Source organism: Chaetura pelagica, unplaced genomic scaffold, assembly GCF_000747805.2.
Source record: "Chaetura pelagica isolate M959 unplaced genomic scaffold, ChaPel_1.0 scaffold67, whole genome shotgun sequence".
Classification (NCBI taxonomy): Eukaryota; Metazoa; Chordata; class Aves; order Apodiformes; family Apodidae; genus Chaetura; species Chaetura pelagica.
Window position 1 is genome coordinate 367,062 of NW_009954107.1, and position 23,334 is coordinate 390,395.

At 37.0% G+C, this 23,334-nt stretch overlaps 1 protein-coding gene across 1 annotated transcript; it reads right to left on the reverse strand.

Moving 5' to 3' along the window:
* Window positions 1-794: 794 nt before the first annotated feature.
* On the reverse strand, window positions 795-23,053 carry CFAP97 (cilia and flagella associated protein 97). Its single transcript, XM_010002455.1, has 5 exons — window positions 22,192-23,053; window positions 22,031-22,102; window positions 9,202-9,461; window positions 1,535-1,685; window positions 795-922 (listed from the first exon to the last, which is right to left on the reverse strand). The coding sequence occupies exons 1-5, from the start codon at window positions 23,051-23,053 to the stop codon at window positions 795-797; spliced, it is 1,473 nt and encodes a 490-aa protein (XP_010000757.1).
* Window positions 23,054-23,334: the final 281 nt, after the last annotated feature.

Genomic DNA, 23,334 nt, shown 5'->3' on the forward strand with positions numbered 1-23,334 from the left:
GCACAGTTCTGCAAAAGCAGGGTCATGAAATACGTCACTTGCTTGGTATTTTCTAGCTTCAGAAGCAACTAAAACTTACTCTTGTTCAGAGTTAATCTGAAACTGCTTCAGTCTTTACTCTTTTTCAAATAGCATCAGATGCTTCCTTCCTACACAAACATCCCAATACAACTTCCAAAATTCTTAAATCTGAATGTGACACAGCCTTGAGTACAAAACAATGTTCAATGTACAAATGTTCAATACCTGGAGTGCAAGAGTGGCAGAACATCATCTTCTGCAGCCACAGTATTCTAGCTATCCATGCAAGAATACACAATCTGTTTTTCACCTCTTCATGCTGTAAAAAGAGACTATTTAAGTAATAAGAAAATTACTTTTCTAAACCCAGGATGAAAAGCAACAATGATCTAGGAATTAAGCATATTAATTTAATGCAATATTTTAAAATATTATTTTAAAGATTTTCTTTACATCTTGTGCCTATAGTGCAGCAATTCTGTCCTTCCATGTTATGGATACAAGTTCCAGTTATGATTTGAGAACAAAAATTAGCAATTTTTATTTAGCTGCTCCATTTAAATTCCTCATCCTCTTTCATAAATGCTTCCTGTCATGGAAAACACTGACTGAAATGAAACCGTTCAATTAAAACCATTTTATAAGCAATTATCTCATATGCAACATATTTTAATCACTGAACAATGAAGAAAATAGTTTTGCCCATTGAATTTACAGAAGCACTAAAAGCAGAAGTCTGAGGCTGATCTCAGAACACGAGGCAAAGAACACACTTATAGCCAAGCAGCGCGGACATTCGTGGGCTTAGGTCTCTGTAATGCCCCACTGGCTGAGTCAGACATGGGTTTTTCACTCCTCTGGCTCATCGTACTTGGTACAGTGGTTGCTCTTGAAGTGCCTCCTGTTATCACACACACACACACAAAAGGAGAGAGAATGCTTATGCTTGGTAGAAGAGAAAATCTCATGCTGTGTTAGTACTGCAACACTTATTACTACAGTTTCCTAAATAAAGCAAATCCCAGTAAGTTGAATATAAACCCAAAATGTTAAGAGTTGTTTGTAAATAGTCAGGACACAGAATTCAAGTCTATACCATAGTGTTTTGGTTCTTTAGCCTGACATATATGGCTCTACGGGAATACATGATCTACTTCCAAATATCACACACAGTTTCTAAGAGATACAAGGCTATTTCTCTTCTCCTTTTAATAAAGGTACTGGTAAAATGAGGAATACTTCTTTACAAAATTGATTTTTTAACCTTCTTGGAAAAGATTATGAACAAGATAAATTTATTAGAAATTTAGGATCCTAAGGAAACAATTCATACGTTTGGTATGATTAAAAAATATTAGTTTAATGATTTCTGTGTGATAAATAATCAGTCTAAGGAGACAGAAAAAAGGAACTTATTTGTCATTCTTAGCTGTAAGTGCTTCACAATTCTTCATCATAAAAAGATGTAACAAATGCAAAGAAATGCAGGAATCTGCAACTTCAAAGCACTCACTGGAAGGACTAAGCTGGCTGAAAGCAGATTTTCCTCTTCTTACAGAAGGTGAAGAACTCAGATAGCTCATCTGGCGCTGATAATCCTTCAACTGTTCAGAACGTCTCAAACCAGCTGTTGGTTTCACTGCTTCCAGTCTTTTCAGGAAAGCCTTAATATTGAAGAAAAATATCATCAAGAAAGAGAAAGAATTAACAAGAAGCTAAAAAACAAATGTTTCCAAATTGATTTTTATTTAAGCTGCAAAAAAGCCCCACATTTTTAGTAGAGCATAACACGAAATCCTTCACTGGTGACCAGCTATTCTGCTCATATTCAATTATTTTCTCAGTGTTACAAGATGACACAAATAGCAATCACTCCTTGCATATATTTGATTCCATGTTGAGTACCTCTTTAGTACCTCATAGTTCTCTATACCTTATTATGCCTTGAAACAACACATCTGTTTGGTAGTAAGAAAGATTGTGAGAAGATGGGCTGTGCTCTTCTAATTCTACCTTTGGTTATTTCCCTCCTTTAAACTTCCAGAAGGATGAAAAAGTTGTTTGGTTTTTCTAATCTTTGCTTTGCAAACATACTTAGACCATTTTATATTGCCCTACAGGCTCCCCAAAGAGAATAACTGACCTCAGTTCTGTAAAAGTAATGTCAAAAGGAATGCACAAACATCCACAGGACACTATTTTTTTAATCCACAATGTAATGTTAAGAGATTGTAGTTGAAATTATTGTTACAGACAAATTCCTCTTGTTGAAATTAATCCTGGCAGTCATGCAGCAGGCATTCAATTACTACTGCTACTTTCAGTATTTGTAAGATAAGGACAGTTTCCTAGTCTGCATAGCTACTTCTAGTTGAAACAGGATTTATTGGTTTAAGACACCTCATGATCTAAAATAAATAAATAAATAAAAGAACCTAATGGCCAGACAAATTTTTAAGTACCCAGCTATACACAATACCCAGTTAGTAACTCCACATTTTTAATATTCTGCCTTGAGCTTGTCTTGCATAGATCTATACATTCCCTCCACTAACTCATTTCAGTTCATTTGATGGCCTACAAACATTTGGCAACGACACAACTATTATTGGTCAGGCTTATGACATGTATCCTCTCAATGAGAGACAATGCAAACTGCAATTACACCCAGTCTTCAAAGCACTAAAAACTCCTTTGTTAATAAGAATGTATTGTCTAGATGCACACTTCTATGGTAGAATTCAAGAATCTGTAGGTATAGCCATTAAACTGTACTTCCTATGAAACAATCATTCTTCCTTACTCTCAGTCAGGTATGATTTAGGGTTTTTTTTATTAAAAAAATTACAGAAAGGCATTTATGAAATAGCATAATATTCATAGAATGCTAATTGTCATTGTCTAGCTGGCATAGGAATCTACAAACTCTTGCTAGTTTCTGCATGGGCACTGGAAAACCTGCACAGAGTACCTAAGAGAGAAAGGACAAGTGGTTTTGGCTCAGACATAGTATGTCACGAGTGCTTGCACCAAGTGCCAGTCAGTTCATCGTCAAGTGGAAATACCTAAGTAAGCAAAAGTCAAAGGAAGGACTTGAGCTAGAAATAGCTCTTCACTAAAGCCAATTAGTTGCAGACCATGAAATGGTAGACTTGCCACTAAATGTTACATTCACCATTTCACTCTCAATTTCATCCACATCTTCTAATACAACTACATACATTTAGACCTGGAGAGATCACTTATTTACCTTCAATATTAAAAAGCAGAACCTCTCTATACATTCTGTTCAATCACATACGAATTGGGTAAATTGTGGAAGACTTCCTTGTGAGAGTCAAGCATGTTTCCAGTCTGTACTCTAAATATAACAGCCTCATAGACTTTGTGTACCTTAACACTGCAGTAATTTCAAGCTTGATTCTGAACATACAATATTTACATATGCTCACTTTATTCTAGTTTAAATACAGTTCTCTGTTTTTTCTTTTATACCTGTATTTTGACAAGTATTAAGTCCCCACTACTAAAGTACTTTCTCAGTACTAAAATATTATTTTGAACAGGTTAACACTGGACTTGATAAAGCCCTGAGATATGGGAAGAGCAGAGAAAAATTCTGTAGTGCAGGAGTATTCTAATAAAAGCTCTTCTAGAGAAAGAGAGAATAGCTCCTGCAGTTCCCTTGACCTCTGCTGCAAATGGTACCAAGGGCATATTAACTTAGAGGCTGTTTGAAGTTGTGAATTTTGCAGTTTGGAGAACAGTCTGCTGCATACAGAAATGAACTCATCAACACATTGAAATGGCAGTCCTGATCTACTAAATCTGTAACCCAGAACTAATCTGACTCTTATGTTTTTATTACCAACCCTACAATCTTGAGGTCCTTAACTGGAAAGGAATTGCCTTGTACAATGGTACGAGTAGCTTGAACAAATGTTCAATGTTCTTTTTCAAATATACACATGAAGCTACTAATTCTTTCATTACGTTCTCCTTTTTAGAAACAGACTGAAGAACACTGCCACTTTCCTTGCTCTTTTGAAGTGCTAAATCTCTGGAGCCTTAATCCTGCAACACTGAAGTAAATAGAAATTGTCATTAAACATAACAACCAAAGAATCAGATAACATAACATAATCCATGTGTTCAGAACCAGATTTAAGGAATAAAAAAAAATAAATTAGTAACAGACACTAGTGGCAGGGATGTCATTAGTTGCTCTAAATAGCATTGTAGCTCCTCAGAGCTCTTGATTCAAGCTCAATACACATACAGTATCATATCACTGATGACCTCCCAGCTTGGCAAAAGCCTTCCTTCCTCAATCTTCTTTTACTTCACCGTAACACTGAGTTTATAATAAAAGTAGAATAATAACATTAAAAAAGAAAGAAATCACAAGTATTCCTGCATTATTACCTTCTAGGAATACGATAATCCTTTACAATTCTAGGCATTTGGACATAGATTAGTATCTAGAGACACTAAAATATATATATATTGTCAATGACAGAAAGAAATATCCAATTGTCAATGATTGGAGAACAAAGAAACTACTATACTGTGGGCCAAGAGAAATGTTGCTTGTTCAACTTTGGACATATTAAGGGAGCACTAAAGCTAATCCTAATGCTCTGCCAGAAAAAGAAAAAAAAAAAAGAAATCAATAAACACTTTTCTGCAGCTATGTTAAAAAATAAAGAAAAAAACAACACTGGAAATGCAGCATTCCTAAATTTGGTTCAGAAATAAGGAAGCAAATAATAGCTTTTCTTGTTTTACTTTGCTTTTTAAATGCATGAACGTTTCAGTTTCATCTCCTCTGAATCCTAACCAGCTGACTAGTGTGCCTTAACAGCTGTTCAAATTTATTTATATTATGCCTCCTCTAATGTCACTAATGTTAGTGACCACACTGACCCTTTGCAGTGTCCAGGTGGGGGGTGGGGAAGCAAATAACAGTTCATTCAAGCTTTCTGTTCTTATCAAAACAAGCATCTGCAATTTTCTTCAATTGCCAGTTGCATTAAATAGCTTTAACTTAAATGTCAAAAAGCCAGGAAGACAGAAAAGTCTCTTTAACTGAACAACTATCAAGTTTATGTGTGACTGGCATCATCACAAAGAAAGTGAAAAAAAAACACCTCACAAAATTGAGCAGTGTGCAAAATAACCAAAACTTTCCCTGAACTTGCCAGTTACTCGGTCTTTATTTTAATTACCACAGTGTTCAGGAATCCGTAAACCACAAAAAATCCCAAGCACAAAGAGCCTGTAACCTAAATACTATGGTCACAGAACTGCATTGTATCTGCACTGCAGAATACTTTAGTCAGGCACACCTGCCTGCCAAGCCCACACCCTGAGAGCTTTCCCTGATGAGAGGGTCATGCAAATAGCTTTTTTTTTTTTTTTGGTATTGCTCTTTGTAATCTCAAGAGCCAACAACGTTTTGTCTTTAGTCCTGGCAAACAGTGGCTTTGAATCCAATAAGTGAAAATATGTTTAGAAATCCCAGTGTACTCGAGCTTCTAAGAAACCACCAAGGCAACAGAAATATTTTTGAGCTCCTTAAGAAGACTCGGAAGACTACATCCTCTTTCACAAGTGCATTCCCTACAGCATTCTCCTTCAGACTGAGACTAGCAACGCAAAATAACCTTGGTCTTCTTTCTACAAGCACCTCAGTATGAAGCATCCAAGGCCTGATACTCTCAGACTCAGGGGTGGTCCTCAGGGATGGTACACAAAGAAAGCAGAATCAAAAAAACAATCAGCACATATTACATGGAGGGAGGTAAGTACGAGGTGCCCAGGTACAGCCCTGATGTGCCCTCCCCCTCCTGTCTCTCTCCATGCCTAGAAGTTATCTCCCTGGTTGTGGCATGACACAGATGGCAGGTGCAGTGCAAGATTGAAGGCTGTGGCTCAAGACAAGGTATATTCTTTGTATGCGGTAGCAGCCAGTTAGGGGGGTGGCGAGAAACACTTGCAATTTTCTCCCCACTGAATTGCCACAGCCCATCAGCATCACTAAATCAAGCTGAGACAAGTTAATATACATTCATTTATAGCAGTACAGTACTTGCACTTCTAAAAGAGGGTCAGGATTTCCAGCAAGACAAAGGCAGCCCAGACTGCAAGCGAAGGGAAACAGTCAGGCTGAAGTATCTTTGTGCTGGTAAAAACCATGATGAATAGAGCATGTGGTGGGGAGAAGCATTACTGACATATGCAGCAGAGATGACTCATGGAATCAAGCAGGTGAAAAGAGAGAGACAGCCCTTGCAGAGAAACACAGTAAGTAATTTTTTTAAAAAATTTGTGTGTGTGTGTGGGAGGGTGACTACACTGGAACTGGGATTAGAGTTGGATCTGTTTGGGCTTAGGGTACCTTTTGGGGGAGTATGAGGTGGGGGAATAATCAATATGGAGTGTTATGTGCAGTGAGTCAGAACAACACAAGAAAGACCAAAACATAGGGATACATGGAAAGACCAAATACCCACCGAAAAGGAGAACACGTTCATCCCCCTTGATCTAAGGTTTGAGAACTGCTATCCCAGACCTGCTGAGAGTTTCCAGTGAACTTCCAGTGTTAACTCAAAAGGCCAGTTGTTCCCTAGGTACCTGGCTGAACACAGCAGCTTAGCACACTAAGGTCATTTAACATCATAGACACAATTAATATCAAATATGAAAATACTCCAACAAGAAGAATGTACAGATATGTATTACTTCCAAGTTTAGATGCAGTGACTGAAGAATGGCATAGTGGCTGCAAATCTACATTTCAAGGTCCCCAAATACTCATTTGTATATACCAGTACAGATTTTTGTACCATAGAGTAAACCATTAAAAGCTTAAATGGTGTGTAATGTCTGGTACATGAAGCTGAGCATCTTATTTATACTGGCAGAAATAATGATTAATATGTCAATACAGACAGAGACACAAATACGTAGACATGGGAAACAAGTAAAAACATCAGTTACTTTTATATCCCTTTCCACTGGAGCGGGGATGGGGTTGGAAGTATTTTCTGAATCAGCAGCATCCTCTATTGGCAAGAGACACACACTGGTCCTGCTATCTCAGATAAGCAATCAAAAGCAGGTTCCAGTCATGAAACAATAAAAAGCACCAAGTACAAAATTCTTACATTAATTTTAACAGAGATTTTGCTTATTGTGCTTTTTCCATAAATTGCTAATGACTTCTTTGTAACTACTGTTCTTCATAGTAATGCATCTTTTTTTTATTCCATCATAGCTCTTTCTAGCAAAGTCTGTGGAAGCAGCTTATGTTCCCTGTACCTCCTAGCACCCTTTTCACAAAGCTAGAGAGCACCAAACCACTTAGATTCCTCTCTAGCTTCCTCCTACTTGAATTACCTTCCCTGCATCACCTCCAATGTCAAATGTGTACACCAGAAATCCAGTATATCTGATAACGGTAAATACAGGCATTACTTCAAAAGCGTTCTTGTGGAACAAGTGAAGGTTTTCCTCAGAGAAGGTTTCCCTAACCTCAAGACAAGAAATGATAAAAGCTGTACTACAACAGGAAAAAAAAAAATACCTCTGCACCAAAACTGTTTGATTCCCTGCACAGACTACTGTTGTAAATTTCTATTCTTGAATTACAAAACCCCACATCCTTCTCCAACACATTTCACAAAGGTGTATCAAGCAGCGTATCTGCTATACAACACTGCTAGCCTTGTATAAGGAAAAATAAATTGACAGTCAATAGATGAAAGATTGATAAGGAAGTTCCATGGAACGCCACCTCTTCAATCTACAAAGATGAATAAAGCTCCTGACCAGCTGCAAACAAGCTAATAAAACACATACTTCTAGCTTTTAAAGCAAAAAACCTCATTAAGGGGCAGGGTAAGGCAGCTCTCTGCAATCTTTGAGAAAAGCATGTCATACTTATAATCCCAAAAGGTAGTGCTAGTAAGAGAAATGGTACAGCTATGATGCTCTACATGTCCATCTATGTCAAACAGAATAAAAAAGTAAACATAATTGCTCAAAAATGATAGCCATGTTAAACAAAACACAAGAACTGTACTGATGAGTCACTCTTTCAAAAAGAAGAGCACAATATATCATCCTGAGTTTGGGGAAGAGAATAAAAAATATGTACTTATAGTCCAAACTAGCATGATGTCCTAACAAATTCTAAGGAATTATTGTGATGTCAAACAGAAAACAAAGACTAAAAACATTTATCCCTCAGACACTGAGAAGTATTGCACATCTGTAACAAGTAATTTTTCAGTTTGTGAAGAATAATTATTTTTGTGAACTGCAGTCTAGTAGAGCTAGGGCTTCCTGCTTTGAAAAATTTTAACAATCTAAATTTCTGAAAGCTGGAGGAACTAAAGCCTAACAGATTTTACTGAATAGGTCAATTAAACTCTTTCCATATTGAATCTATATCTCTATCTATCTATAAACAGAAAACTGCAACCTAAACTTACACAGAAGAGAAAAGCAAATAAATTACTTCCACTATAAGTTTTCCAAACTTCCAAATTTTCTCCCCTTTTCAATATGTATTATAATTCAATTACTAAAAATATCACATTCAAACCAATATTATTTGACAGCTCTACAAACACACTTATAAATTAGTCTGAATTTCTGTTTTTTACTAAAAGTTATTGTGATTGCCATTACATTCAAATACTGTGACACGCAGAGTGCTACAAATATTGAAAGAGATTCAAGATATAAAATTAGTCAAAAACCAAAACTGACATTCACATTGTATCCTCTGTACTTCACATATAATAGGTTTGATGCTATCATATTGATGTTTTGCAATTCTGTTCTTGAGACCAGCAATTGTGATGTGTAAATATAGTTAGACTGTTATCCAAAGACCTAAGAGTGTTAAAAATAATGGTTATTCCTCTTAAACTGAGTGATATTATGGTAGAGGAACCTCATACAAAGTAAAATCTATTTTCATCTGATAAAAGCATTATTTTTCCCCCCAAAACAACCCCATATGAATAATCACACAAACATCATAGTAAAGGAAATTCACTGCAGACTTACTGCAGTAAAGCTCCAAGTGCTGTCTTACTAGTTTTTTAAGTATTAAGCAGTAGGTCATCTGACAAAATATTCCTTCTCAAATCAGTTCTCCAAACTTACCAGGTTTTCTCTTTCAATTCTTTGCTGCTCCTTTTGCCTGTTGAGGGCAGTGTGGTACAGTTTAGGAGGTGGCACAGCTGACTTCTTCAATTTGGTACTTCTTGGCTTTGCAGACTGTCTGGACAGTTCTTTTAGCAACCTTTGGTTTTCCCGATCAATCTGTCTTACTTCTTCATTTGTAAATGAATAATTTTTCCTTGTTCCTTTAGATGGCTGATCAATGGTTAGTTTTTGTTCTTTTTTCTCCAGCTGTAGGAAGGCTTTAAGATAGCAAGAAGCAAAATATTCAGATTAAAAAAAACATACCAAACACCTCAACTGAGCAATACAAGAGGAGCAGCAATATGCACACACTGTGTAAGGATTTGTGCAGAATACATCTGTTATTTAGAAACCGGACTTACATGCATGGTCACTTCTTCTGTGTGGTCAGTATTCCTGATCCCTGCTTTGACCTGGATCACCCCTGATCTCTAACTTTACCAATATGCTTGCTTAACTTCTGCATTGACATGTTATGCTCAGACTTCCATCCTTTAATCTTTTTACTGTAGTGCCTATACTATCAGCAATCAGTGTAGTAAAGTTTATATACATATACACACAAAGTTTATACGCATATATACGCTAATGGAGTTACCATTAAATGGCACTAAAGCACCATTGAACACTACCATCATCACAGCGGTATCATTCATTTATAGCATCAATATAAACATCAGAGAAGTCTTCCAAGCAATACAAAACACAGCTTCAGGAAGACAGGACTAGAAATAACTTTACAGAACCAAGAACTAAACCATAAATTAGTATTTAAATGTTTGCACATTGGAGCAAAGTTTAGATCTCTTCCCAACATATCTGAAGTATCTGTCACAGCCGAAGGGCAGAAAAGATGTTTCAGACAGAAAACTGACAAAGAGGAAGCATAATTTGGAGATATAAAATACATTTCCAGAAGTTAGTTTGTTGATCCTCGGCTCCTGAAGTGATCCTACATTATTTGGTGCAGAAATTGCAAAGGGAAAGATGAACATTTGATTTAATGGATAGAGAGAAATGAGTGAGCATATATAACACAAGAAAAATTACTGGGCCTGTCCTGGTTTGAGCCAATGTAAACCCAATTTTTCTTTTTACTGATTTTTTTTTTCCTTTAGTAAGCTTTCTTGTAACTAGCAACAGTGTGTTCTGCTAGGCTGATAAGACAGTGGAATGTTTTTCTAACTACTGAGGCTTCAAGGCTGCACCTGCACTCTGCCAGCTCAGACACTATGGGGAGATCTGTGACCCCCCCGTAGGAGGCTGAGTTAGACAGACAGCAAAATTGGCCAAAGATATTCCATTCCATATATCTACGTAAGCTCAAAGGAAGGTCAGAGATCACAGAAGACAACTTCCTTCCTTCTTTTTCTCCCCTTCTCTTCCGTCCATGGCCGGCATCCAGGGAGGACTCTGTTCATCCATCACCGTCGATCCTCAGGCTTGATCTCTCGTGACCCCCATAACTCTCTGCTTTCTCCAGCAGCAGCTTCGGGATTCCTCGGGACTCTTCCCAGTTCAGGGAAGTGCCGTGGGAGTTGCTGGGGTGGGGGGAGGCGAGAGGCTTTTGCCCGTATCTGAACATATTTGTATATGATTGTATATATTTTCTTGTATGATTCATTAGTGTTTTAATTAAAGCTGTGTAGTTTAGTTTTCAATCCGGCCAAGTCTCTCTCTTTTTCTCTCTCTCCTTCCCTACCTGGGTGGGAGGGGGAGGGGATCGAGAGCATTGTTGTTGGACCTGAGTCAAACTGTGACAGGGCCCTGGAAATTTCAAACACTAAAAGATCAACAAATTAAAGTAGAATATGAGGTTTCAAGACTAAAGAACAAATAACAGACACTTGAAGTTACATAGCAAGACAAGACTTGCACATTTGCAAGACAACATGAGTGGAAAACTTCACTTGAAGCCAGAGCCAGCTGTATTTATTATAGTTCAACTGGAGCTTTGATAATTGACCTATTTCCAAGCCTTTGCCTTCGCTTTCTAAAGCTCTGTCATAGATCTTCTGGCAACTGTTTAAAGAGCTTTGGTGTCATGGTGTTGCCCAATCAAACCACTTCATTATCTATGGTACAGGAATGGCAGTATCAGGTTAGATTTTTCAGAGCTTAAGAGACAGACCAGGAAGCCTAACTCAAGCCATTCCCCACATTCCTCCAATGTGCCTCCAGAAGATACCTCTCACTCTTACCCCTAAAAGTCTCACAACAAGTAAAACAAGCATGCAAAACAGAAGTTTTCATAAAAGCAGAAAGAAAAAAACCTCAGCATGCAGTAATTCTTCTTCCTCAGCAGACACTGTCACATCAGCAATTTTTTGGCAAGGAATGTCTGTGGCAGCCTGTTTAATAGCTTACAAACCTCAAAGAATGACAGGTGTGTTCTTACTTCAAACAAAAAATAAATTAAACCTTTCTTGCAATATATCAACTGAGTTCATTCCAGATTTGATGTAAATATTGCAATAGCAAATATTGCTACTAACTTTGAAAAACTTAGAAACAGCATATAGAACCCAAAATCCAAAGAGTTAATTAATTTTAAAATCCCTCTGGAAATTAGTAAACTCTCTTCCCATCAGCACACTAACCAATATAGCCAAGAACTGCCTCTAGGAGGTTGTTCACATTAACAAATATTGTTTTAATTTGTCAAGAAGAGAAGATGCAAATCACCTCAAAACCAAGACACAAAGCAAACCAGTGCAGATCAAGGGTGCCAATCAACAGGTTAATAAAGTATAAGTGTCTTGAAAAGCATATTTAAAATTTAGTAAGTTATTCTCAAGGGAAAACTAGCACAGCCATCAAACCATTTGAGGAGACAAACCTGAGATGACGCTCATCTTGATGGGTCCCTAAAAGGGACAAAAGAGAAATGTACAGAAAATAGTGTCATACAATTCATAGAATTACAGAATCATAGAATGGTTTAGGTTGGAAGGGACCTTGAAGATCATCTAGTTCCAACCCCCCTGCATGGGCAGGGACACTTCCCACTAGATTAGGTTGCTCAGAGCCCCATCCAGCCTGGCCTTGAATGTTTCCAAGGAGGGGGCATCCACAACTCCTGGACACTGGACAACCTGTTCCAGTGTCTCACCACCCTCACAATAAAGAATTTCTTCCTAATGTCTAAACTAAATCTACCCTCTTCCAGTTTAAAGCCATCATACCTTTTCCAGTTGCTACATGCCTTCATAAAAAGTCCCTCCCAAGGCTCATTCCCACACAATTCACATGGTAACATCAAGATGCAGCATACTTCTCAGAAAAAAAATAATTAAACATATCCTTATGGTAACACGCAGAACAAGCACTGCACAACACAGCTGGAATAAAGTAATTTCAACAACCATCTGAAGAATATATATTATGTATCGTGTTACATAATTAATAGCTGTATGATTATAAAGCTGTTAAAGGTATTTAATCTTTTGCCTTACATTCATAGCATCTCAGAGGTTAAACAAGACTGCACATTGTATGTAGGAGTTGAAATCGGGCTACGGCAAAGAACAGATGTTCAGCTGAAGTCTTGTCCTAACTTAGTGGCACCAATGCTATTGGTGATGTAGTCTCTTACAGGAGACATTCAAGCTTCTGAGTAACTGTCAGTGTTGATTCCAAACAGCTCCTTTCTTTCTGTGAAAGGTGGGAACTAGTCAAATTCCACGTAAAGCAGGAGCATTCACAACGAGGACACTTTAAATTAGAAATACAGGTTTCATGTCTTCACTAGTACATAGTTGTTTTAATTCTCTATAAGGTACATGGCTACACTTTGGTGTAGAGTAATGATGAATTTTAGCTATGAACTGTACCCAGTAAACACTAATTAACAATGCTTTGAGATAGAACAGCATCAAGATAATTACTTATCTTTTGACTTGCTCATTTTCTTGGAAAACCCATTGGCTATGATGAAACAAAAACCGAGCAAACCAACAGAGCAATGACACAGAACAGATACCTCTCCCTTCCCTCTCAGTGCTGGTCAGCAAATCCCACGTTGTCACTGAGATCTCCTAGAGGGCAGTATCATGCAAGTTATGTGGCATTAAACACCGCCAGTGTTTTAACAGGCAGCTCGTGTGAAAATATAACTGTACATTTCCATGCATTGCTCTACTGGACAAATTTTAAAGACTAACTTTACTCTCACCTCCCTGCTTCTTTAGTCACATCCCCTAAAACACAGACTTCTTTCTTCCATCGTTCTTCCTCCTTGACTAGCTTCTCCCGAGTCTTTTTTCCTGTCAATATAATTTCCTTTTACAATGCCTCACCTGTACCTTTTATCACATCATCACAAAGATAGCCTTTCTCACTTGGGGTAGGCAGAAAAGATACTCAAGCCCATTTTCTTCAGTATGCTGTCCATTCGTAGCCTCATTACTTATTATTGACACTTAGTGGAGAAACTGACCTTACTGCTGCCAACAGCTTTATAACAACTCTTAAGTGCTTAACAGTGATAGCATCAACTTTATCACAATTCAGAAGAAACATATGAATAAAATGAAAGAATTAAGACCACCATGAAAGTTCTGCTGTGAAGTTATTCAGTGGAGCCTGAGCCAAAACCAGTAATTACTCTCAATATGCTATTGATTTACAGAAGACTCAGTTTTACACCAAAGTTCAGAACCAATAGATGTACAGCAGCAAATTTTCTTAAAGGGGTGGAGTGAAAAGACCCATTTAAAGGTCTAAGCTCCTCACTAGTTTCTTCAATTCCTCAACTGATCTTTTTATAGTTAGCCTTCTGTATGACCCAGAGAAAGAATCATAGTTTACATTTCACAAGTAGTTCTTTGCAGCATCAGAGCTGCAATACAGCAAGGCACTGGATCAGGCAACACATTAAAATGGTTTTGTTGTTCTTCATGTTGGTAAGCTAATAAATCAAGAGTTGCATTTTTCTTAGTTAAGATCATGTCAAAACAAATCATAACTGCCTGAAGTTTACCCATAGATAACCTTTTCTAAATCTCGGCAAATGCAACACTGATCTCCTTAGGAACTGCAACAGGACACTTTAGAAGTTCAGTAGAAAAAAGACAACAGAATGCATACTGTGTCGTTTACTGAAAGAGGACCACTAATAACACAGGACAAGTGCTTGTTCCTATCAAAACAGGCAGATAGCAGAGGACATCCATTAAATCAGTGCTTCTTAAATGATGCAGTAGTAATCTAACAAAGCAGTGAGCAAAAGGTTCTGCAGGTCTTTCTGAAGCAGAAGCAACACTATTTCCACAGTCCAGAATAAATCTTCTGACCCTAGAACTTCAAATAAGCAGTAATAGTTCCTACTACTTTCAAGTTTACCTGAAAAAATTGTCAACCTGTACTCCGCAAAACAGCACTTATATAGCAGCACAGTCCTATTCTCTGCACACTATGACTGAATATTATGTAACCCACAGCAGGTATGTATGCCCAATATGCATTCAATGCACTTGAGCATTCACTGGCAACAACACTGCTTTCGTGGCAAAGGCAGTAGGTGTCCAAGAGAGATCAGCACACGCCTACAAAACCAGGAACAAGTCACCATTGATAAACAAAAAAGAATCCAGAGCCCATAAGAGGTAAATACATATCTTCTAAATGCTATGAAATGTCAGGTACATTTAGTGTTATATCACTCAAATATTTGAGTTTCAAAGTTATTCAGTGATTTATTTAGCAATGCACCCTCACTGTTCTTTAATCACCATGCTTCAGTGATTGAATTGTTTGTCTTTTTACAGTGACCAATAACAACATCAGGCAGAACTACAGTTTAAGGTTATGGTTTAGGGTTCTTAGGAGTTTAAGTTTTGGAACAATTAAATATTACTTACTTGTAGCTTCAAACTCTATCAGTTGGTAATTAGTAATTCAACTAAATCCCTATTTACAACTTCATTGTCAGCCAGATGATAAATCAGTAATTTGATGGAGGGGGATAAACACAAGCAGCAGCATTTGCATAAAGACTTGCACAGCGCACAGTTCTACTTCTCATTTACTGGTATGTGGCAAAAGAAAATTCTTTGGTATTCACAGGATTTCTGTGAAAGCTGGTTTCCATGGAGAGACACCTGACTTTCCTTAAAGCAATAAACAAGCTGTTTATTGCTTTCAGCTTAGCAGCACTGAAATGACATTGCAGAGTGTGAAAGGCCAAACCTTATATAAAATACCGATGCTAATTAGCAAATCAAATGCATTAGGACAGGATGATAAGGCTGTCCTAATGACATTAAAGCTAAAATTTAAAACATGCATGTTTCAGTGTATCTGTTGCAATCCCAATAGAGGAAACTGCATTAAATTGCAACAGTGCTTTCTCTTTTCAGTTTTCCTGTTTTTTTTAATACTGCTCCACTACCACATTGATAAGACATTTGAAAAAATGTCAAAGGATTGAAACACTGCTCCTCATCAATGTCTAATAGTTCCATCTGAAACTCTTTCTGTGTAGTATCTCTAAACAGGTACAGAATAGTAATTATTTCATGTCACAAAACTGTTTGAAAAGATTCTGGAAAACTGATTACTTGATGGTTTTTTAAGAAAAGGAGAATGTGCTTTTCAAGTATAAATTTTCCTCTTTAAAAATGTATGCTTAAATAGGCTTGCTACATTTTCCTTAACACAACAAGAAATACAACAGATACCTTACAGATGCAAAATGGTTTTTTTCTAACATTAGACATTTTCTCATAGACCTCTTTACAACCGTAAATATTTTAAAACTGCTTTCAAACTCTAAATATTAGCAGATAATTGCTCCTCTACCTCAAAATGAGTAAAAACAATGCCTATGTATACAAAAACACCATTAGTTCAATCCATGAACATATAAACTAAACAAATCTTAGTGAAAAATACACATTCAGTTCACCTGTTGAGTTCAGGTATTCATGTATATATTATCCAAGTCTTCTTTAAACTTAGGTATTGTTTAACAGTTATTCTACAAATACACCAGTCAGCATGAATAAGCATATAAACAACATACCCCCTAAGAGGATAAATTTTAGTTATAAAAAACTTAAACTATTCTGGAGTGACAAAAAAAAAAAAAAGGTAAAGCAATTACTACATGTTCAGCTGAAACTGCTATTTAGTTTTCTACAATAGATTTTATTCAGAAACATAGAGCTTTTACTTTCATAATAATAATATTTATATAACACTGCTTTTTAAAGGAGCTCTATTTTACAATTAAAAATCAAAGGCACAGAAGAGGCAAAAACATTTATCAGAGAGCATATAGGTCAGTCAGAGATTCAAGGACAGAATTCAGGACTTCAGCCCTTTGCCCATTGTCCTACTTATCCTGTCACACCACCTCCTCAAGTTAATAATAGCTAATACCATGGATTTGCAGACTAATTCTCACAGACACTTCTGTAAAATAAGCAGGTGTCAACCCAATTTTATAGAGAAGAAAACACAGAGTGCTAAATTCTTTCTCACTTGTGCAATCTCTTTACTACTGTACTGATACTCAACACAAATTCAGATAAAGAGATATACAGCATTTTTAGACTACAACTCTGTATTCTGAACTACAGTAATCAAGAGACTTGTCTAAAGACAGAGAGCAAGTCTGTAGCATAATGGCATGGAAGTGGATGAGTGCGGAATTCACACTCACATGCTCAACCCTTCTCTTTATCTGTATAACCTCAATTCCTTAAAATTACATGGAACATTGGATCAAGCAAAACAGCAACAGAAAAGTTTCAGATTTTTTATTCTCAGCTTTCTAACATTGAGCTTTATGAAAGCACTTAAAAAAATAAAATTTTGGCAATCTACTTATTTGCATATTTAAATATCTTATTGTGTTCTGATTACATGAGAGTGTTTCAGAGAGGGAGATAAGTCTGAGATTTTTTTTATTAGAGGTTTTGAATATTGCTCTGAGTTACTTATTTTAATTTTTTGAAAAATCTTTAAGGCTTATAGCAAAGCAGAAACTGCACTGACTCACAAAAAAATGACATAATGGAACAAGTGAAGAACTACATTTCTACCTGAAAAATTATAAACTCACCTATATTTTTTCCATGCAGGTGGAAACAAAAAAAACCAAACAAACAAACAAACAAAAAAGTGAAGAAAGGTCTGTAAAATATAAACCCTAATAACCTTGAGTAACTGAAATTATGAGTACCTAAGTTCTTGGACACACTGCTGTGATATCTAAAATTCCTAAGTAGTGTGGCTGTCTGACTCCACAATGCTACAACAGAGTTCTTATAGTCACACACCATAATGACAACAGCTACATTACATCAGCCTTAGTACGTCAATGAAATTTATATAAGACTCCTAAACATAAACTTCTACGTCTGTAAGAATGAGAGGACTCAAGTGACATATATTTAGCATTTATATACATGTTAAATAAGCATGCCACGCATCAACAGCAAGTGATTTTCACAAATAGAACTAAAAACCACTGCCAAGAGCAATTCAACAATTCAGCTGTTCACTGCTACCAAAACAGATAAATCCGAGAATCGTTATGCACAATGCAGGGTTAATTAGTAAGTAATCAATAAGTCCAGTAACTTAAACAACATAGTCCAGGTGGGCCTAGATTGAATATCATTCAGGTTGGTACTCGTACTTCAGGCCCTGCATGCACATCAGGGAGGGTGCTGCAAAAAGGGGCTCCCTCCATCCGAACTCCAAGCCACTCTGAACTGACCATCAGACACTGCCATGGGACTGATTTGGAAACAAACAACAGAGATCAATCCAAAAAGTTTCAAGTTTCTTCATCCACCCTGCACCACTTCAACTTTAAATATGGCCTACAGCTTCTAGCAATGCTGTTCCTACTGCAAGCTGCAAACTCCCTGAACTGAAAGGGTGTGAGCATGCACCCCATACCTCAACCTGGTGACCGTGGCTCTACCATGTCATCACTACATATGTTTATTTGCTCTCCATGCTTCACATGCTCTCAAGAGCACTCTACTGTTCACATTCTGTTCCTTCATCAACACGCATGCAAAACCATGCCAACACAGCCATACAACCTGCAGGTTCTGAAAACTGCACTTTTTATTATAGCTCTTCCTGCCCTTTCATAGAATAATTTAGGTTGGAAAAGATCATAATGTCCAACCTTTAATCCTACTCTAAACATGCTCGCTCCTAAACCATATCCCCAAGCACCACATCTATATGACTTTTTGTTTAAAGTATGTCCTGCCTTCCTGGACTCCTTTACCCTTCAGAACTGCCTCCAAAAGGATTTTGTCAATCAGTCCCCTCAACGGGCCAAAGCCTGCCATCTGGAAGTCCATGGTGGCAGTTCTACTGACTGCCCCCCTCCTGCTCTTACCTCCCCAATAATTGAAAACACTGTAATTTCATGATCTTTATGCCCTAGATGGCCTCCAACCACTACTTCCTCCAAAAGCTGTTCTCTGTTCACAAGGAGCAGGTCCAGGAGAGCATCTTCCCTGGTCGGTTCACTCAAGCATTGTGTCAGGAAGTTTCTTCCACACACTCCAGGAACCTCTGGGACCGTACTCTCTCTGCTGTATTTTATTTCCAGCAGACATCTGGGAAGTTGAAGTCCCCCAAGAGAACAAGAGGTAGGAATTGTGAAACCTCTCCTAGCTGCTTATAAAATATTTAATCTGCCTCTTCATCTCGGTTGGGTGCTCTATAACAGACTCCAACCACTATATCACCCTTGTTGACTCTTACCCATAAGGACTCAACCCTGTCATCTCCCTCACTAATTTGCAGGCATTCATATATCTCCCTAATACAGAGGGCCACCTCACTACCTCTCCTTCTTTGTCTATCCATTCTGAAAAGTTGGTAGCCATCGATCACAGCACTCCAGTCACGCAAATCATCCCACCAGGTTTCTGTGATGGCAACTGTGTCAGTTTTCCTGATGCACAACAGCCTCCAGCTCCTTTCAAACATGACTAGACTCCTGTTTAACAAATGCCAACGTAAGGACTACATTGATATGTTGAACTTGTCTTTGACAACATGCAGAACTTGCTTCTCTCCAGTATTCAAGCATAATCTTCACTCTGCCCCCAGCTACTGTTACCAAGCAGATTTCTGCCATTTTAACTAAAACTAGTTCAGTTATTTTCCATAGGGAGAACAGAGGCTGCACAGCAAATTGCAGTACCTGGTAACACTCACTTTAGTAACAGTATACATAAAATGACAACTTTCAGATGTAGCAGCCAAGTTTTATCTTTAACAATCGCTCTTTCATAGTTCTGCTCACTAAAGACTATTTCTAAAATCAGTGATACAAAGAGAAGCTGCACATCAATACTCACCTAAAAAGCATTCAAAGCGCAACATACAGCATGGAGAATATGAGACTTCCAACTAAGGCCATATTGTTTCTGATATTTTAAATTATGCAGAACAGCATTACAATTTGGCTTTTATCAAGAACAAGTATAGCTTTAGGTGATGATAGGGCACGATAGCTTTTAAAAATGTTCTTCAGATTTTTAAAATTTATTATAAAAGTTAATAGTTTGCAATACAAGCACAAATACCTATCAAGGTCTTACAGAGCAGCATAGAGAAAAAACTATTTCAGTTCCTTTTTAATGTAATATTAATTGCAGCAGTTTTTCTAAAAGCTTCAAATTAATTCTATCTTAAGAAACACAAACTACCTCACTCTTGTTCTGGTCCAAAACTTGAACACCAGATCTTTTAACAGATTTCTTTCCTTTCTTTGTTCTTGTGATTCTTTTTTAATGCAAGAGATTCTAGTCTTCCCAAATGTTCACATTACAATGCATAGAATGGTATAAAATTAATTCCTGTACACTCCCTAAAAACAATGCATTAACAGGTCACACTGAGATTCTGTAAATTTCTGTGAATCTTTGGAAATTAAACTCACATAACTGTTGTCAATGCTTAGGTCCAGGTATATTACAAGCATATTTGACTAACATTTTAAATGACATGCTTAATCAGTATAGATTCCTGGAAGAATATTATACTTTAGAACTCAATTTGAGACATCCTGACAATAATTTAAAAACTCTTTCATGCACTCAAGTCTGGGCTTATACTGCTCTCACTTGAAACAAACTTCACGATTATGCAGTTTTGATGAACATTTAACACAGACATGGAGAGGGAAGATTTGCACCTTTTTTTTTTTTTTTTTTTTTTTGAGTATGGAAAAACCTAGAAACAGCAACTCAGGATAAAGTTAGCTCCTGCTTTCCCAGATTAGTTACTTTCCAGCATTAATAAACCTGCTCCATTTAAACTTCAAAGTACCCAAAGTAATTAATCTATGTTGTGCTTGCCAATTTAGAGAGGCACTCGGGAGTAATATGCATGTTAATCAGGAACATTAGCTGCCAGACTATATGAATTCTACTTCTCATTACTCAACCTCTATTATTGTTACTTAGAATTGTTTTTCAGTTTTGGGAAAAAATTACCCTCCCCCAACAGAAATTCAGCTCTGAAAATACTCTGAGGTATAATACCCATCTGTTTTAGTGATGAGGTGAATCCTTCCACAATCACCAGTTATTAAATAGCTTCTTGCTATGAGGGAACAAATTAAGATGTAGGACATCACAATTCCAATTGCCTAGCAACAGCTCTTCTAACATCACCTTCTGACAAGTGGTTGAAGACTTTTCTAGTATGAAAGAGTTGCTGGAGCACAAGGACTTTCAGAGATGACAATAAGCTCTACCTTGGTGGCTAGTTTTGCTTTTCCATACAAGTAAAATCCTCATTTCTACTCACAGGAAAGTTAAATGATACATACATTATGCTTTTAATCATTACTCACTAGAGGCTCAGTCTGGCAAGATGCCAAGTGAAGAAAGAGGACCCAGGCACTTTCAGTCATGCCAGATCTACTGCAATACAGGAAACCAGAGTTGGTATATACCAGACAGACTGCAAGAGGCTTTCCTCACCTCAGAACTGCAGATTTCTTGAGCCAAGCCTCTTTCATTCTATAGATGTTATTACTGAAAACTCTGGGTGATGAAAACAAGTGCAAAAGCACTGTGTAGACCTTAAAATACGCACATGAGATCATCCAGTGCATTCTTACCCAACACCACAAAGGTTTGCAATGAATGCAGTTAAAAGAGATACCCAGTTCTCTCAGATTTTATTATTGAAATGTAATAAATCTAATTGCAAGAATCAACCACCAAAGTTTTAGAAAATATTATCTGTTATTTTAGTATTTAAAATACCTTTATTCAACTTCATGCTATTCTAGAAGGCAGACACTTAGTTCAGAAAAATAATTTAAAATAATTGTTTCATTATAAAAAATGTGCTAGAAGTTTAAATATACTGACACTATTTATCAGGCAATGTAGTTTTGGACTGCCTTTCAATTTTGAAGGTTGATAACCCAGCATTTTGTCAGAAAGTTTGGTGTTTTCATTTTAGATACTAAATTGTGGCATAGTCCAGTAAACCCTGATTTCTCTAAATGCATGTGCAGTTTTATTATTAGCTCTGTTAATATATCAAATCTTATTTAGAGATTCACCCCATCTATATATCTTATCAGCACATGCTGCTTCTTTCCACTGTGGAATCATTACTATTTACGTACTTAAGAATTAAAAGAATTAGATCAACACAGCTGAATCAGAAACCAGTTTTAAAAATACAGACAGAACATGAAAACCTCATTAGCTATTAGAACTCAATTGTTCTCAGCAATGTATAGATGTCATACTTTGTAAAAAGAGAATTTAAAAGTCACCTTTCAAAAGCTGATTCAGGTCCATGGCATCATGCAAGACTTTTCGACTGTATCTGCGATCAAACTCGGAATCTAACAAAAAAAATACAGTTTTAAGAATGGATTTCCCAGCCCCACAGGTTTTACCAATTTTGTGTTGTGCTTACATTCTTCAAAATTACCGTATAATTCGAGGTTTACATTTTCCTGTCTTTTTACTTTTAGTTTCTTATCATTTGATGCTGCAAGTTCAAAAGACTGAATAGGACTGATGTCTGGAGTTGACAGAGGTGTTACATCAGTCACTGTGTCTTCAGATTCCTCCAAGTAGTCACCAAGTTTTTGTTTTACTTCTGCTAATTTCATTGCTGACTTGAATTTTTGTTTTGGAGATAGGAGAGCATTCCTACAAGCACTCCTCTTTGAAGAAGAATGAGATGAATCTGATAAACAGCTATCAGAATCTGAATCAGAACAATCTGTATCTGTGCTTGAGGATGAGGATGAGGAAGACGAGGAGGATGAAGAAGAGGAGGAGGAGCTGATATTAGTGTATTTTTTGCTAGCCTTTTTTATGTTATTTGACTGTTTAGCTGACTTTGGTCTAGCCTTCTGTTTTTTGCTATCATCACTACTATCTTCTTCATCTGTATAATAGTCTTCTTCACCTTCTTTAACTATTTTGGGGATTCCAGCAGGAACATTTTCCTGTGTTACCCTACTTGCTGTAGATGTCACTCCAGATGTACCTGCATTCTCCACAACTGGAGAAAGTGTCAAAGATGAAGCATCTCCACGATAATCTGTGCTATTTTCTAGGGACTGATCATTCTGCAAATGTTTCTGCTTTTCTTCATTTTCCTCCTCACAACGCTTTGCATTATTTGAATTAGAAACCATATCAGGGTCTGTATGAGCTGCCTTTATACTTCCTTTCTCTATACATTCATGATTTTCTTCAGCTTTCTTTTTCTCATCCTCAAAATCACTGTCAAAGAAAGCATGATCCACTTCACCATCTGAGACATCTTCAAATCGGTCCATAACGAAATATGAAGTGCCACCTGCAAATATCAGAAAAGGTTTCCAAAGGTTATCATAAAAACAGATCCAAGCACACTTTTAGTAGAATAGTTTCGTTGTTTACTCTTTTAGCTCTAGCAGTTTATAATTCTGCAAAACGTTAGGTTGCTATGGACAACTGCAGAGTGAGTTCTACAAAGAAATTTAGAGCCACCTTGTTGTGCACAGCTTACGTGTTAGACTGAAAAGCTTTACATTAAGCCAACAAAACCCACCACCATTTCAAAACTTTTACTCCTAAG